Source organism: Agelaius phoeniceus, chromosome 32 (assembly GCF_051311805.1).
Source record: "Agelaius phoeniceus isolate bAgePho1 chromosome 32, bAgePho1.hap1, whole genome shotgun sequence".
Classification (NCBI taxonomy): domain Eukaryota; kingdom Metazoa; phylum Chordata; class Aves; order Passeriformes; family Icteridae; genus Agelaius; species Agelaius phoeniceus.
The window spans coordinates 169972-182382 of record NC_135296.1 but is presented as its reverse complement, the minus strand read 5'-3'; the positions used below and the strand labels follow the sequence as shown (position 1 = coordinate 182382).

General features: G+C 68.0%; 2 protein-coding genes across 2 annotated transcripts; both read right to left on the bottom strand.

Moving 5' to 3' along the window:
• Window positions 1–336: 336 nt before the first annotated feature.
• LOC129133852 (intercellular adhesion molecule 5-like) lies at window positions 337–6268 on the bottom strand. The gene is given in 14 exon segments (XM_077192350.1): window positions 337–650; window positions 653–696; window positions 1252–1429; window positions 1431–1516; window positions 1596–1638; window positions 1640–1696; window positions 1698–1849; window positions 1852–1872; window positions 2392–2760; window positions 2845–3087; window positions 3159–3437; window positions 3519–3797; window positions 3956–4529; window positions 5052–6268. Coding segments are annotated over 14 exon segments (3696 nt in total). The 5' UTR covers window positions 6252–6268; the 3' UTR covers window positions 337–479.
• A 126-nt stretch (window positions 6269–6394) lies between these two features.
• On the bottom strand, window positions 6395–11936 carry LOC129133875 (intercellular adhesion molecule 1-like). The gene is made up of 5 exons (XM_077192370.1): window positions 11072–11936; window positions 8836–9105; window positions 8465–8737; window positions 7262–7504; window positions 6395–6638 (listed from the first exon to the last, which is right to left on the bottom strand). The coding sequence occupies exons 1-5, from the start codon at window positions 11124–11126 to the stop codon at window positions 6403–6405; spliced, it is 1077 nt and encodes a 358-aa protein (XP_077048485.1). The 5' UTR covers window positions 11127–11936; the 3' UTR covers window positions 6395–6402.
• Between the last annotated feature and the right edge of the window lie 475 nt (window positions 11937–12411).

Here is a 12411-nt window from a genome sequence, read left to right as displayed (position 1 = left end):
TTGGGCGTGCCCCCCTCCCCGGAGCACCCAGCCCTGAGCGGTGCCTGTTCCGCGCTCCCAAACCCCTCAAATCGCCCCAAAATCCCCTCGGCACCGAAGCGCGGGGTGGGGCCGGATCTGTGGGACCCCCAAACCCCCTCCCACCGGGCCGGGGTGGGCAGGGAGGAACCCTCGGGGGTCCTGGATGTTGTAGCCCCCAAAATCCCCCCAAAAACCCCTGGGGTGGGGCGGGGGGGTCCCCAAACCCCACGGGGATGGGGATGGGGACAGGGATGGGGATGGGGATGGTCCCGGTCCCGGTCCCGGTCCCGGATGCCAAACCCTCCCCGCGGCCGTGCCCGGTGCCAGGGAGCACCTCCGGAGGAATCCTCACCATCCTCACCCTCCCCAAAACCCCCAAATCCACCCCAAATCCCGCCGGGCCGGCTCCGGGGCTCCCGGCGGGCCGGTGCCGGTGCCGGTGCCGGTGCCGGCGCCGCTCAGGGCGGGCCCAGCTGGATCCCGAACACCTCGGCGCGGGGCTCGCGCTGCCGGTGCAGGCAGGCGGCCTCGGAGGAGCCCTCGGCGTCGCGCACGTTGTACTCGCCCTTCTTGCACGCCGTGCTCCTGAGGTAACACCCGCCGGCCACGGCCAGCGCCAGCGCCGCCGCCCTGCGCCCAGCGCCCCCAGCGCCGCCAGCAGCACCAGCCAGCTCTCTGCGGGGCGGAGCGGCCGGTGACACCGGGGAGGGGGCCGGTGATACCGGGGAGGGGCCGGTAATACCGGGCAGGGCCGCCGGTAACACCGGGCAGGGCCGCCGGTAAAAACGGGGCGGGGCCGGTAACACCGGGACGGGGCTGGAATCACCGGGCAGGGCCGCCGGTAACACCGGGACAGGGCCGGAATCACCGGGGCAGGGCTGCTGGTAACACCGGGACAGAGCCGCCGGTAACCCCGGCGCAGGGCCGGTAACACCGGGACAGAGCCGCCGGTAACACCGGGACAGAGCCACCGGTAACACCGGGGAGGGGGCCGGTAATACCGGGGCAGGGCCGCCGGTAAAGCCGGAGCGGGGCCGGTAACACCGGGGCAGGGCCGCAATCACCGGGGCAGGGCCGGTAACACCGGGATAGGGCCGCAATCACCACCGCCCCCCGGGGCAGGGCCGGTGTCACCGGGGCAGGGCCGAAATCACCGGGGCAGGGCTGCAATCACCGGGGCAGGGCCGGAATCACCGCCGCCCACCGCGTTCCCCCCCGCCCTGCGCTCACCGTCCACCCGCACCACGACGCTCCCGGCTCTCCGGCCGTGCCGGTTGCTCGCCGTGCAGGTGTAGAGCCCCCGGTTGGCCGTGGTGGCGCCGGTGACCGTGACCGAGCGGTTGTCGGCGGCCCAGCGCAGGTTGGGGGCCGGCGGCAGCGCCCAGGTGTAGGTGGGCGCCGGGACCCCCCTCGGCGCCGCAGTCCACGGTGAAGCCGCTGCCGCGGGTGACGTTGGCGGAGGGCAGCACGCGCACGGTGACGCCGGCGGGGCCGTCTGCGCCGGGGCGACAGCGGCGGCTGCTGAGGGCGCCCCGGATGCGCGGGTTCTGCCCCAGAGCCGCCCCCGCACTCACACTCCACGGCCACGGAGACGTTGCGGACGGCGGAGCCGTGCGCTGTTGGTGGCCCGGCACTGGTAGGTGCCCGCGTGGGCTCGGGTGACGTTGGCGGGGGCCCCGGGCGGGATCCCGGCCGTCCCGGCCCAGCTCGGTGGCGTTGGCGGGGTCGCCCAGCTTGGCGCAGGTGACGCGGGGCGGGGGATTCCCGGTGGCGGCGCAGCCCAGCTCGGCCGGGGTCCCCTCCAGCCACCGCCGCCGCTCGGGGCAGCGCGCTCGCCGAGGCTCGGCTGGTCTGGGAAAACCGGGGGCAGGCGGCGGGGATGGGGGCGATGGGGCCGGGGGAGCCCCGTGAGACCGCCCCGACCCTCCCAGGACCCACCGGGAGAGCCCCCGGTGCTGCCGAGACGGCCCGGGCACAGCCGGGCTCGGCTTCATCCCCATCCCATCCCCATCCTCATCCCCATCCCCATCCCCATCCCCATCCTCATCCTCATCCTCATCCTCATCCTCATCCTCATCCTCATCCTCATCCCCATCCCATCCTCATCCCCATCCCCATCCTCATCCCCATCCCCATCCTCATCCTCATCCCCATCCCCATCCTCATCCCCATCCTCATCCTCATCCTCATCCCCATCCCCATCCCATCCCCATCCTCATCCTCATCCCATCCATCCCGGCACGGCTCTGGAATTCCGGGCATGGATGTGACACCCCTGTGTCCCCCAGCTCCCTGTCCCACCCCTGTGACACCCCTGTGTCCCCCCGGCCCCGGCGCACCCCGGTGTCCCCTCGCCGGTGTCACACTCACACTCCACGGTGACAAGGACGCTCCGCACGGCCACCCCGTGCCTGTTGCTGGCCCTGCACACGTAGCGGCCGCCATCGGCCCGGGTGACCACGCGGCCGCGGGCAGCCCCGCCGTGGTGGCTGCCACCGTCTCGGGTGCCACCGTGGGGAGTGCCACCATCCTCAGTGCCACCGTGGGGAGTGCCACCATCCCGAGTGCCACTGTCTCCAGTGCCACCATCCCGAGTGCCGCCGTCTCGGGGGCCGCTGTCGCGGGCACAGCGCGTGCTGGGCGGGGGGTCCCCGTCGGCGCGACACTCCAGCTCCCGCCGCTGTCCCTCCACCCAGACCCGGCGTGCCGGACACCCCGACTCGGACATCGTGGGCTCATCTTGAGGGGGGGACACACAGAGGCCGCGCGGTCACCGCGGCGGCCGCCGAGGGGACCCCGGGCCCCGGCCCCGGCGCCACTCACACTCCACGCGGACGGTGACGCGGCGGCTGCGCGTCCCCAGCGCGTTGGTGGCGTTGCACACGTAGGTCCCCGCGCGGGACCGGGTCACCGGCTCGGGCTCGCCGGTGGCCACGGCGACGCCGTCGCGGCCGCACACCACGGTGGGCTCGGGGTTGCCGGTGGCGCGGCAGGACAGCGCTTCCCGCGCTCCCCGCACCCACGTGCGGTTACCGGGGCAGCCGCTGGCCGGGATTTCGGGAAGATCTGGGGAGAAAAGAAGGGATTTGGGGAATGCCGGGAGGGGCGGGCGGGGCCGCGGCTGGCGCGACACTCACAGAGCACCGCCAGCCGCGCGGCCGCGTCCTTGGTCACCACGCTGCCGCCCACCGCCAGGCGGGCCCGGCACCGGAACTCGCGGCCGTCGTCGTCGCGCCGGGCCAGCAGCCGGAGCTGCAGCCGGGGCTGCGGGCCCTCGGCCAGGACCCCGCCGTCCGCGTCGCGGAGCTGCAGCCGCGCCTCGGGCGGCTCGGTGGCCCCGGCGTGGCACGTCACCGTCACCTCGCTGCCCGCCGCGGCCGGGGCCGGGCTCAGCTCCAGGGCGGGCGCGGGGAATCCTGCGGGAACGTCCCACGGATGGATCCGAGGCCATCTCGGGGTCCCGCGGTGCCCCCGCCGCCCCCTCCCCGGCGCCTTACGGTAAACGTGGAGCTGCCTCCGCGCCGTCCGCGCCGCCGTGGCCACCGCGGCCGTGCAGCTCAGCTCCCGCGGGCCGGGGCTGCGCGGGGACAGCGCCGTGCTGGCCGTCACCGTGTCCCCGGCCACCGCCGCCGTGACGTTCAGCGGCTCCTGGTCCAGCGCGGCCGTGACACGGACGTCGCCGGCCGGGAAGGCGCCGCTGATGCGGCAGCTGGCGTTGGCCACGGCGCCGGCCTCGAGGATGGCGGGGGCCTGGAGCTGGGGGGGCTCCGGGAGAGCTGCGGGGACACGGGGGGGACGCGGGGTCACCGGGACGGGGACACGGTGACACTGGGACATCCCCAGAGGCAGGGACGGGGTCCCGATGGCCGCGGGGGTGACAGCGAGGTCACCGCGATGGCGACAAGGACACGAGGACGCCGCGGCCGCCGCTCACCGAACACCGAGAGCGTGACGGGGACAGCGGCGCGGGCGAACAGGGGCCCGTGCGGCCGCAGGGACAGCTCGGCGTGGCAGGTGACGTCCTGGCCGTGGTCGCCGCGGGTGACGGTCAGCAGGTGGCTCACGGCCACGCTGGCGCTGCCCTCGGCGTGGCCGAAGCTCTCGGTGCGCAGCGTTTCGGCCCCGCGCCGCAGCGTCACCGTCAGGTTCTGCAGCGGGGCCACCTCCCGCACGCGGCACGTCAGGTTCCGGCTGTCCCCCACGGCCGCCGCCGGCACCGGCTCCAGCTCCACCCGCTCCGGCAGCTCTGAGGACGGAGCCGGTGCCACCTCGGGCTCCCCAAGGGCTCCCCAAGGGCTCCCCAGGGCACTCACGGTAGACGAGGACGCCGGCGCTGGCGTTGGCCTCGGCGGCGCCGCAGCGGCCGGAGCAGGTGACGGGGCCGGGGCTCCAGCGGGACACGTTGTGGAGCCGGAAGCTTTGCCAGCGGAGCCCCCCGGGCCCGGGGGGTCGCGGGCAGGGCGGCCTCGAGCCCCAGCGTGGCGTTGTCCCCCGGGCAGGCGCTGCGGCTGCAGTTGACGGTCACCGAGCCCCCGAAGGCCACCACGGCCACCCGCGGCCAGGCCGCCACCGTGAAGGTGCCCCGGGCGACCCCTGCGAGACCCCAGCACGGGCAGTGTCCCCCCGGGTCCGGCTGGGGGGACCCCGGGGAACCTGGACTGAGACCCCCCGTGTGTCCCAACGCCCCCAGCCCTAAGGTGCCTCTGATTTGGGGCTTGTGGGGTCCCTGCGTGTGACCCCCCCCAGTCCTAAGGGTCCCGCTATGGAATTGGGGGTTCCTGTGTGCCCCCCCAATCACTAAAGGGCCTCGGGTGTTTGGGGGGGGGTCTCTGGGGGTCCCCAGGGTCGTGTCCCCCCCCCACCCCTCCCCCAATAAAAGTCGCTGCTGATTTCGGGCTCCTCCCCCTCCTCTCCTCTCCTCCAATGAATGGTCGCTGTTTTTTGGGATCCCCAGAGACGCCCCCTCCCCATTTTGGAGGGTCCCCCCGCCGGCCCAAAAAACCCCTCGAGCCCCCCCCCCCCCGCTTTACCTGCGAGCGCCAGAACGAGGGGGGGCAAGAGCCGCGTGGCCGGGCCGGGGGGGCCCATCGGGAGAGGAGGAGGAGGGTGGGGAGGAAGAGGAGGAGGAGGAGGAGGATGGGGACGGGATGGAGCGGAGGAGGAGGGAGGGGAGAATGGGAGGATGAGGAGGGGGATGGAGACGGCGAGGAGGATGAGGATGGGGAGGAGGATGAGGATGGGGAGGAGGATGAGGATGGGGAGGGGGATGAGGATGGGGAGGGATGAAGCGGAGGAGGAGGATGAGGATGGGGAGGGGGATGAAGATGGGGAGGGGGGATGAGGATGGGGAGGGGATGAAGCGGAGGAGGAGGATGAGGGTGAGGATGGGGATGAAGCGGAGGAGGACGCAGGCGACGGGGAGGGCCGGGGGGGGGGAAGAGGAAGAGGAGGACGGGGATGAAGCGGAGGAGGGGAGGAGGATGAGGATGGGGAGGGGATGAAGCGGAGGAGGATGGGGAAGGGAGAAGAGGAAGAGGAGGATGAGGGGCGAGGAGGAAGCGGCGGCCGAGGCCGAAGGCGGCTCCTCCGCTGCCGCGCGCGCCGCCGGTCCCGCGGGGCTGCTCCTCCCCCCGCCCACGCCGACCCCCCCCCCCCCAGTCCCCCCCACCCCCGCCCGGTGCTCGGCGCTTCACGAACGCCCCCCCCCCCCAAAGGCCCCTCCCCGAACGCCCCCGGAGCCCTCCCCGCGTGGGCGGCTCCGGGCCGCGCGTGGGCGAAGCGGCAGCGACCGACGGGAGCGCCGGGGGCGGGGGACACCGGGACACCGGCGATGGCCCCGCCGGGCGGGACATGGGGGCGGTCCCCCCCCCCCCCGTGCCCCTGCCCGGCCCGGGCTCCGGGAAAAGCCCCGGAACCGCAGAGCGCTGGCCCCGGTGGTTGTCACCTGCAGCGTTTATTGGTGGGACGCGCCACTGTCGCCTCTCTGTCCCCCTCCCTCCCTGCTCCTGTCCCCCCGCCAGCTCCGAAATGCGCGGGATGCAACCCGGATGCTCCGCCCGGGCAGCTCCGCGACCTCCAGAGTCACCAAATCCACCCCAAAAAACGTTCGAGGGATAAAATCTGGAGCGAAACCCGGAGATCCACGCCGGGGCCCGGCTGGGTCTCACCATCCCGGTCCATCCCAGTCCATCCCAGTCCATCCCGGTCCATCCCAGTCCATCCCGGTCCATCCCAGTCCATCCCAGTCCATCTCCGTCCATCCCAGCCCGGGAGCCGCATCCACCGCTCTGGCCCTGGCCGGTGTCCGCTGTCGCCGTCCCCTCGGTGGCCGCGGCGGAGGGACGGGCAGGGGCTCCCCGCCCCTCCACGGCCTCTCCCCGCCTACGGGGCCGCGCATCCGTTGGGAGCGGCCGCGGCCGCCTGGGAGCTGCCCTGGGGCCGCAGGGGCTGCGCGTCCGGCGGCGGCTGCCGCTTCCAGAGCCGGTACTCGCCGATCTTGCCCTGGCGGTAGAGCCAGTAGCCCCCGGCCAGGATCAGCAGGACGGCGGCCACCGGCAGCAGCGTCCCCAGGAGCACCGGGAGCAGCGGCACCGAGACATCCGAGACATCCGAGACATCTGGGGGGAAACGGGGCCGGGGTCAGTGGGGAGGGCGCTGCTGTGCCCCGGGACCACCAGGAGCCCAAAAACCCCAAAGGCCACCCAGGACCCCCAATATCCCCAAAAAAACCCCAGCACCAGCAGGAGCCCAAAAACCCCAAAGGCCTCCAAGATCTCCAGGAGCTGAGACCCCCACGACCCCCAGAAGCCCCAAGACCTCCAGAACCCCAAAGACCCCCAGGAGCCCAAAAACCCCAAAGATCCCCAAGAACTCAAAACATCCCAAAGACCCCCAGGAGCCCAAAATATCCCAAAGACCCCCAGGAGCCCAAAATATCCCAAAGACCCCCAGGAGCCCAAAATATCCCAAAGATCCCAGAAGCCCAAAACCCCTAAAGACCCCCAAGAACCCAAAAACCCCAAAGACCCCCAAGAACCCAAAACCCCCAAAGACCCCCAAGAACCCAAAATATCCCGAAGACTCCAGGAGCCCAAAACCCGCAAAGACCCCCAGGAGCCCAAAACCCCAAAGACTCCCAAGAACCCAAAATATCCCAAAGACCCCAGAACCCCAAAGACCCCCAGCAGCCCCAGCAGCCCCAGCAGCCCCAGCAGCCCCCGGAGCCCCGGCCCCGACGCACCCTGCACCCAGACGGTGACGTTGCGCTCGGCTGTCCCCAGCTCATTGGTGGCCTGGCACAGGTAGGTGCCGGCGTGGGCGCGGTAAACCGGGCGGATGGAGCCAGGGATGAGGGAATGCCCGTCCTTGGAACAGCTCACCCGCGGCTCAGGTGTGCCCTTGGCGCTGCAGTTCAGGGTCCCCTCCTGCCCCTCTGTCCAGTTCTGCTGCGGGGGGCACAGCTCGATGTCCAGCCGTGGTTTGACTGCGGGAAAAAGCAGGGAAAAGGATCAGGAAAAACCGGGATGGGGACCGGGAAAAAGTGGGATAAGGACCGGGAAAAGGAGGGATGGGGACGAGGAAAAAGTGGGATAAGGATCAGGAAAAGGAGGGATGGGGACAAGGAAAAGGAGGGATGGGGATAAGGAAAAGGGGGGATAAGGAAAAGGAGGGATAAGGATCAGGAAAAGGAGGGATGGGGATAAGGAAAAGGGGGGATAAGGAAAAGGAGGGATAAGGACAAGGAAAAGGAGGGATGGGGACCAGGAAAAGCCGGGATAAGGATCAGGAAAAGGAGGGATGGGGACCAGGAAAAGGAGGGATAAGGATCAGGAAAAGCCGGGATAAGGACCAGGAAAAGGAGGGATGGGGACCAGGAAAAGCCGGGATGGGGACAAGGAAAAGGAGGGATAAGGATCAGGAAAAGGAGGGATGGGGACAAGGAAAAGGAGGGATAAGGACCAGGAAAAGGAGGGATGGGGACAAGGAAAAGCCGGGATGGGGACAAGGAAAAGCCGGGATGGGGACCAGGAAAAAGTGGGATAAGGATCAGGAAAAGGAGGGATGGGGACCAGGAAAAGCCGGGATGGGGACCAGGAAAAGCCGGGATGGGGACAAGGAAAAGGAGGGATGGGGACCAGGAAAAAGTGGGATAAGGATCAGGAAAAGGAGGGATAAGGATCAGGAAAAGCCGGGATAAGGATCAGGAAAAGCCGGGATGGGGACCAGGAAAAGGAGGGATGGGGACAAGGAAAAGCCGGGATGGGGACCAGGAAAAGCCGGGATGGGGACCAGGAAAAGGAGGGATAAGGATCAGGAAAAGCCGGAATAAGGATCAGGAAAAGCTGGGATAAGGATCAGGAAAAAGCCAGGATAAGGATCAGGAAAAGCCAGGATGGGGACCAGGAAAAGGAGGCCCAGGGGCCGGGCACGCAGCGGCTCTCACCCAGCACACGGATCCGCTGGGATTTGCTCCTCGAGGAGTAGGGAGGCATCCTGGCCTCACAGGTCACCACCAGCTCCCCCTCCGCGTCCTCCTCCGTCGCGGTCAGGCTGAAGTTCACCGGGGGCTTTGTAAAATCCACCAGGTCCCCTGGGCCATGTGCCACCACCCTCACCTGGACGTCACTGCCGGCTTCAGGCGGCATGGAGCACCTTCCCCTCAGCTCCGTGCCAGCCTCGGTGGCGCTGGCGACGTCCAACAGCGGCATGGGGACATCTGTGGGTGACAGCACCGTGTGGTGACAACAGCCACCAGGGAATTCCTCTCGCAGGGCTGGGGTTTGGTGGCACCGCGGTGGCACCGGGGGCACTCACAGAAGACCTGGACGGTGCGGCCGGTCTGGAGCTTCCTGCTGCCCACGAGGACGGTGCAGCCCAGCCGGGCATCGCCCTCCTCGGTTACGGTGACCTCGGCGGTGGCCTGGAGGCCGTCCTGGCTCAGCGCCGCCGGCAACGCGCGGTCGTTGGCGGTGATGGTGACGTTGGTGGCGGGGACGGCGCCCCTGATGCCGCAGGTGACCTTGAAGGGCTTCCTCACCATCGGGTCCGAGGTTGACAGGGACATGTGGGGACCCTCGGGGGGCACTGGCATGGGGAGGGGACACTGGGGTGAGCCATGGTGGGAAAAACGGGGAAAAATGGGGGAAAAACGGGGGAAAAATGGGGAAAAACAGGGAAAAACAGGGAAAAACGGGGAAAAATGGGGAAAAATGGGGAAAAACGGGGAAAAACGGGGAAAAAACGGGGAAAAACAGGGAAAAACGGGGAAAACCGGGGAAAAACGGGGGAAACGGGGGGAAACGGGGAAAAACGGGGAAAAACGGGGAAAAACAGGGGAAAACGGGGAAAAACAGGGAAAAACGGGGAAAAAACGGGGAAAAACGGGGGGAAACATGGGGAAAAACGGGGAAAAACGGGGAAAAATGGGGAAAAACGGGGAAAAATGGGGAAAAACGGGGAAAAACGGGGAAAACAGCAGGAGAACAGCCCTGGGATGGGGTGGGGTAGCTCGGGAGGGTTGTGGTGAAAGGAGCCTGAACTAAATCCCTGTGAAATCCCCAAAAAAATCCCTATCAAATCAGTTTTAAATAAATGGCTAGAAAATTCCATCCCATCCCATACTAATAATCCAATCTTCTATCCCACACAGGAAACAATTCTGACTAAACCCTTTTGTCTAAAGGTTTACCTTAACAAATGGTTCGTTTTCCTATCAATGCATCAATTTCCCACCCTTCATCCACCAGGACAAAACCCCAGCCCTGACTCCAGAATTCCACACCTGGCCCCACACGGGGGCCAAAAAATCCAAAAATCAGACCCAGGCACCCCTGAGCTCCTCGTGGAGAAGGAATCCAGAAATCTCGGGGGTTCCTGGGGGGGCCTGGGGGTCCTTTGTGCACCTCGGGAGCTTCCTCAGCCAGGGATTCTCAGTTCCTGGAGCAGTTTGGGGGTGGGGGAATCTCCCAGGCTGAATTTCGGTGTTTTTCCCAGCAAAACACCCCCGGCCGACGTCACCGAGGTGCTGAGGAAGCCCCCAAAATTCGGGTGAGGCTCCCACAGGAAGCAGAGGAAACCCCCCAGGGTGACTGAGTGGGCTCCAAAGTGCAGGGAAAGCGGAGAAAAAAACCCCCAAAACTGCAGAGGAAACCCCCAGAAGTGCAGAGGAAACCCCCAAAAGTGCGGAGGAAGCCCCCAAAAGTGCGGAGGAAGCCTCCAAAAGTGTGGAAGAAGCCCCCAGAAGTGCAGAAGAAGCCCCTAAAAATGCGGAGGAAGCCCCCAAAAGTGCGGAGGAAGCCCCCAAAAGTGCAGAGGAAACCCCAAAAATGCGGAAGAAGCCCCCAAAAGTGTGGAAGAAGCCCCCAAAAATGCGGAAGAAGCCCCCAAAAGTGTGGAAGAAGCCCCTAAAAATGCGGAAGAAGCCCCCAAAAGTGCGGAGGAAGCCCCCAAAAGTGTGGAAGAAGCCCCCAGAAGTGCAGAGGAAACCCCCAAAAATGTGGAGGAAGCCCCCAAAAGTGCGGAGAAGCCCCCAGAAGTGTGGAGGAAGCTCCAAAAATGTGGAGGAAGACCCCAGAAGTGCGGAAGAAGCCCCCAGAAGTGGGGAAGAAGCCCCCAGAAGTGCTGAGGAAGCCCCCAAAAGTGTGGAAGAAGCCCCCAGAAGTGTGGAAGAAGCCCCCAAAAGTGCAGAGGAACCCCCAGAAGTGCTGAGGAAGCCCCCAAAAGTGCTGAGGAAGCCCCCAGAATTGCTGAGGAAGCCCCAGAATTGCTGCGGAAGCCCCCGCGGGCCCTCGGGAGCCCCCCGGGCCGAGTCCCCGCCCGAGGCCGGGGGGATTCCCCGGCGGGGCCGCGATTTTCCGGCCCCCCTGAGCAAGGACCGTCCCTCCCTTTCCCGGAATGGGCTCAGCAAGGGAGGGACGGAGGGACGGGGGCAGAAAAATCCCGACGGCTTTTACGGATTTCGCAAGAATTCAACAGAACCCCCCGCTCCATCCCGCGGCGGGGCCGGCCCGGTGCCCGGTGCCCGGTGCCCGGTGCCGCCCGGTGCCCTCACCTGCCGCGGCGCCCAGGGCGCCCAGGGCCAGCGCCAGCAGAGCGGGGGCCGCCATCGCGGCGGGGGCGGCCGCTCCCGGGGCCGGGGGGCGCGCCGGGAACACCGGGGGGGGCCCGGCGGGCGTCGGCGCGTTCAGGGTCTCTGGGCTGGATCTGGGGCCGGTCCGGACCTCGGGAGGGTTCGGTTCGGGTTCTCCGGATGGGTCGGTTCGGGTTCCCCGGGCAGTTTCGGTTCGGGTTCTCCGGATGGGCCGGTTCGGGTTGCCCGGGAGCACCAGAAGGTTCGGTTCAGGTTCTCCGGATGGGTCGGTTCGGGCTCTCCGGGCAGGTTCGGTTCGGGCTCTCCGGATGGGTCGGTTCGGGCTCCCCGGGCAGTTTCGGTTCGGGCTCCCCGGGCAGGTTCGGTTCGGGCTCTCCGGGCAGTTTCGGTTCGGGCTCCCCGGGCAGGTTCGGTTCAGGTTCCCCGGGCAGGTTCGGTTCGGGCTCTCCGGGCAGGTTCGGTTCGGGCTCTCCGGGCAGGTTCGGTTCGGGCTCTCCGGGACGGGTCCTTTGGGGCTGTTCCGGCTCCGTCCGTGTCGGGGTCTCCGGGTCGGCTCCGGGCGCGTCCCTGCGTGCGTTCCCCTCTCTGTCCGTCTGTCTGTCCGCCCGCCGCCGCTTTTATCCCCGGCCCGTGCCCGTCCCGCCCCCGGGGATTTCCGGGGCTGCGGGGACTCGCGCCGGGGCCCGCGGGGCTGCCCGGGGAGGGCTCCGGCCTCTCCTGCCCCACCCCGGGGCAATTCTTGTCCCCCTGTGCCGGGATGGGACAATTTCCCTGTCCCCTCTCCCAGGATGGGACAATTTCCCTGTCCTAGGATGGGACAATTTCCCTGTCCCCTCTCCCGGGATGGGACAATTTCCCTGCCCCTCTTTCCCTCCTGCCCCGTCCCCCCTTGTCCCCTCCTTGTCACCCTGTGTCCCCAAACCGGGGGGGATCCTCAGCTCTGAGCCCCCAGGCCCTGAAGTGCCACCCCCGGCTCGTGACGGGGCTGTCACCCGCCTGTCACCCGCCTGTCACCCCCGGCGGTGGCTCCAGAGGCCACCATTGATTGGGTGCTGTTGTCACCAGGGCTGCGACTTCCTCTATTCTGTCGCTTTTTGACATCAGGGGACTTTTTGTCACCCCTGGCACCGTGGGAAACATCTCTGATGTCCCCAGAGTGTCCCCAGGGTGTCCCCAGCCCCAGGACACCCATCCCTGATGTCCCCAGGGTGGTTCCAGCCCCAGGACACCCATCCCTGATGTCCCCAGGGTGGCTCCAGCCCCAGGATGCCCATCCCTGATGTCCCCAGGGTGTCCCCAGG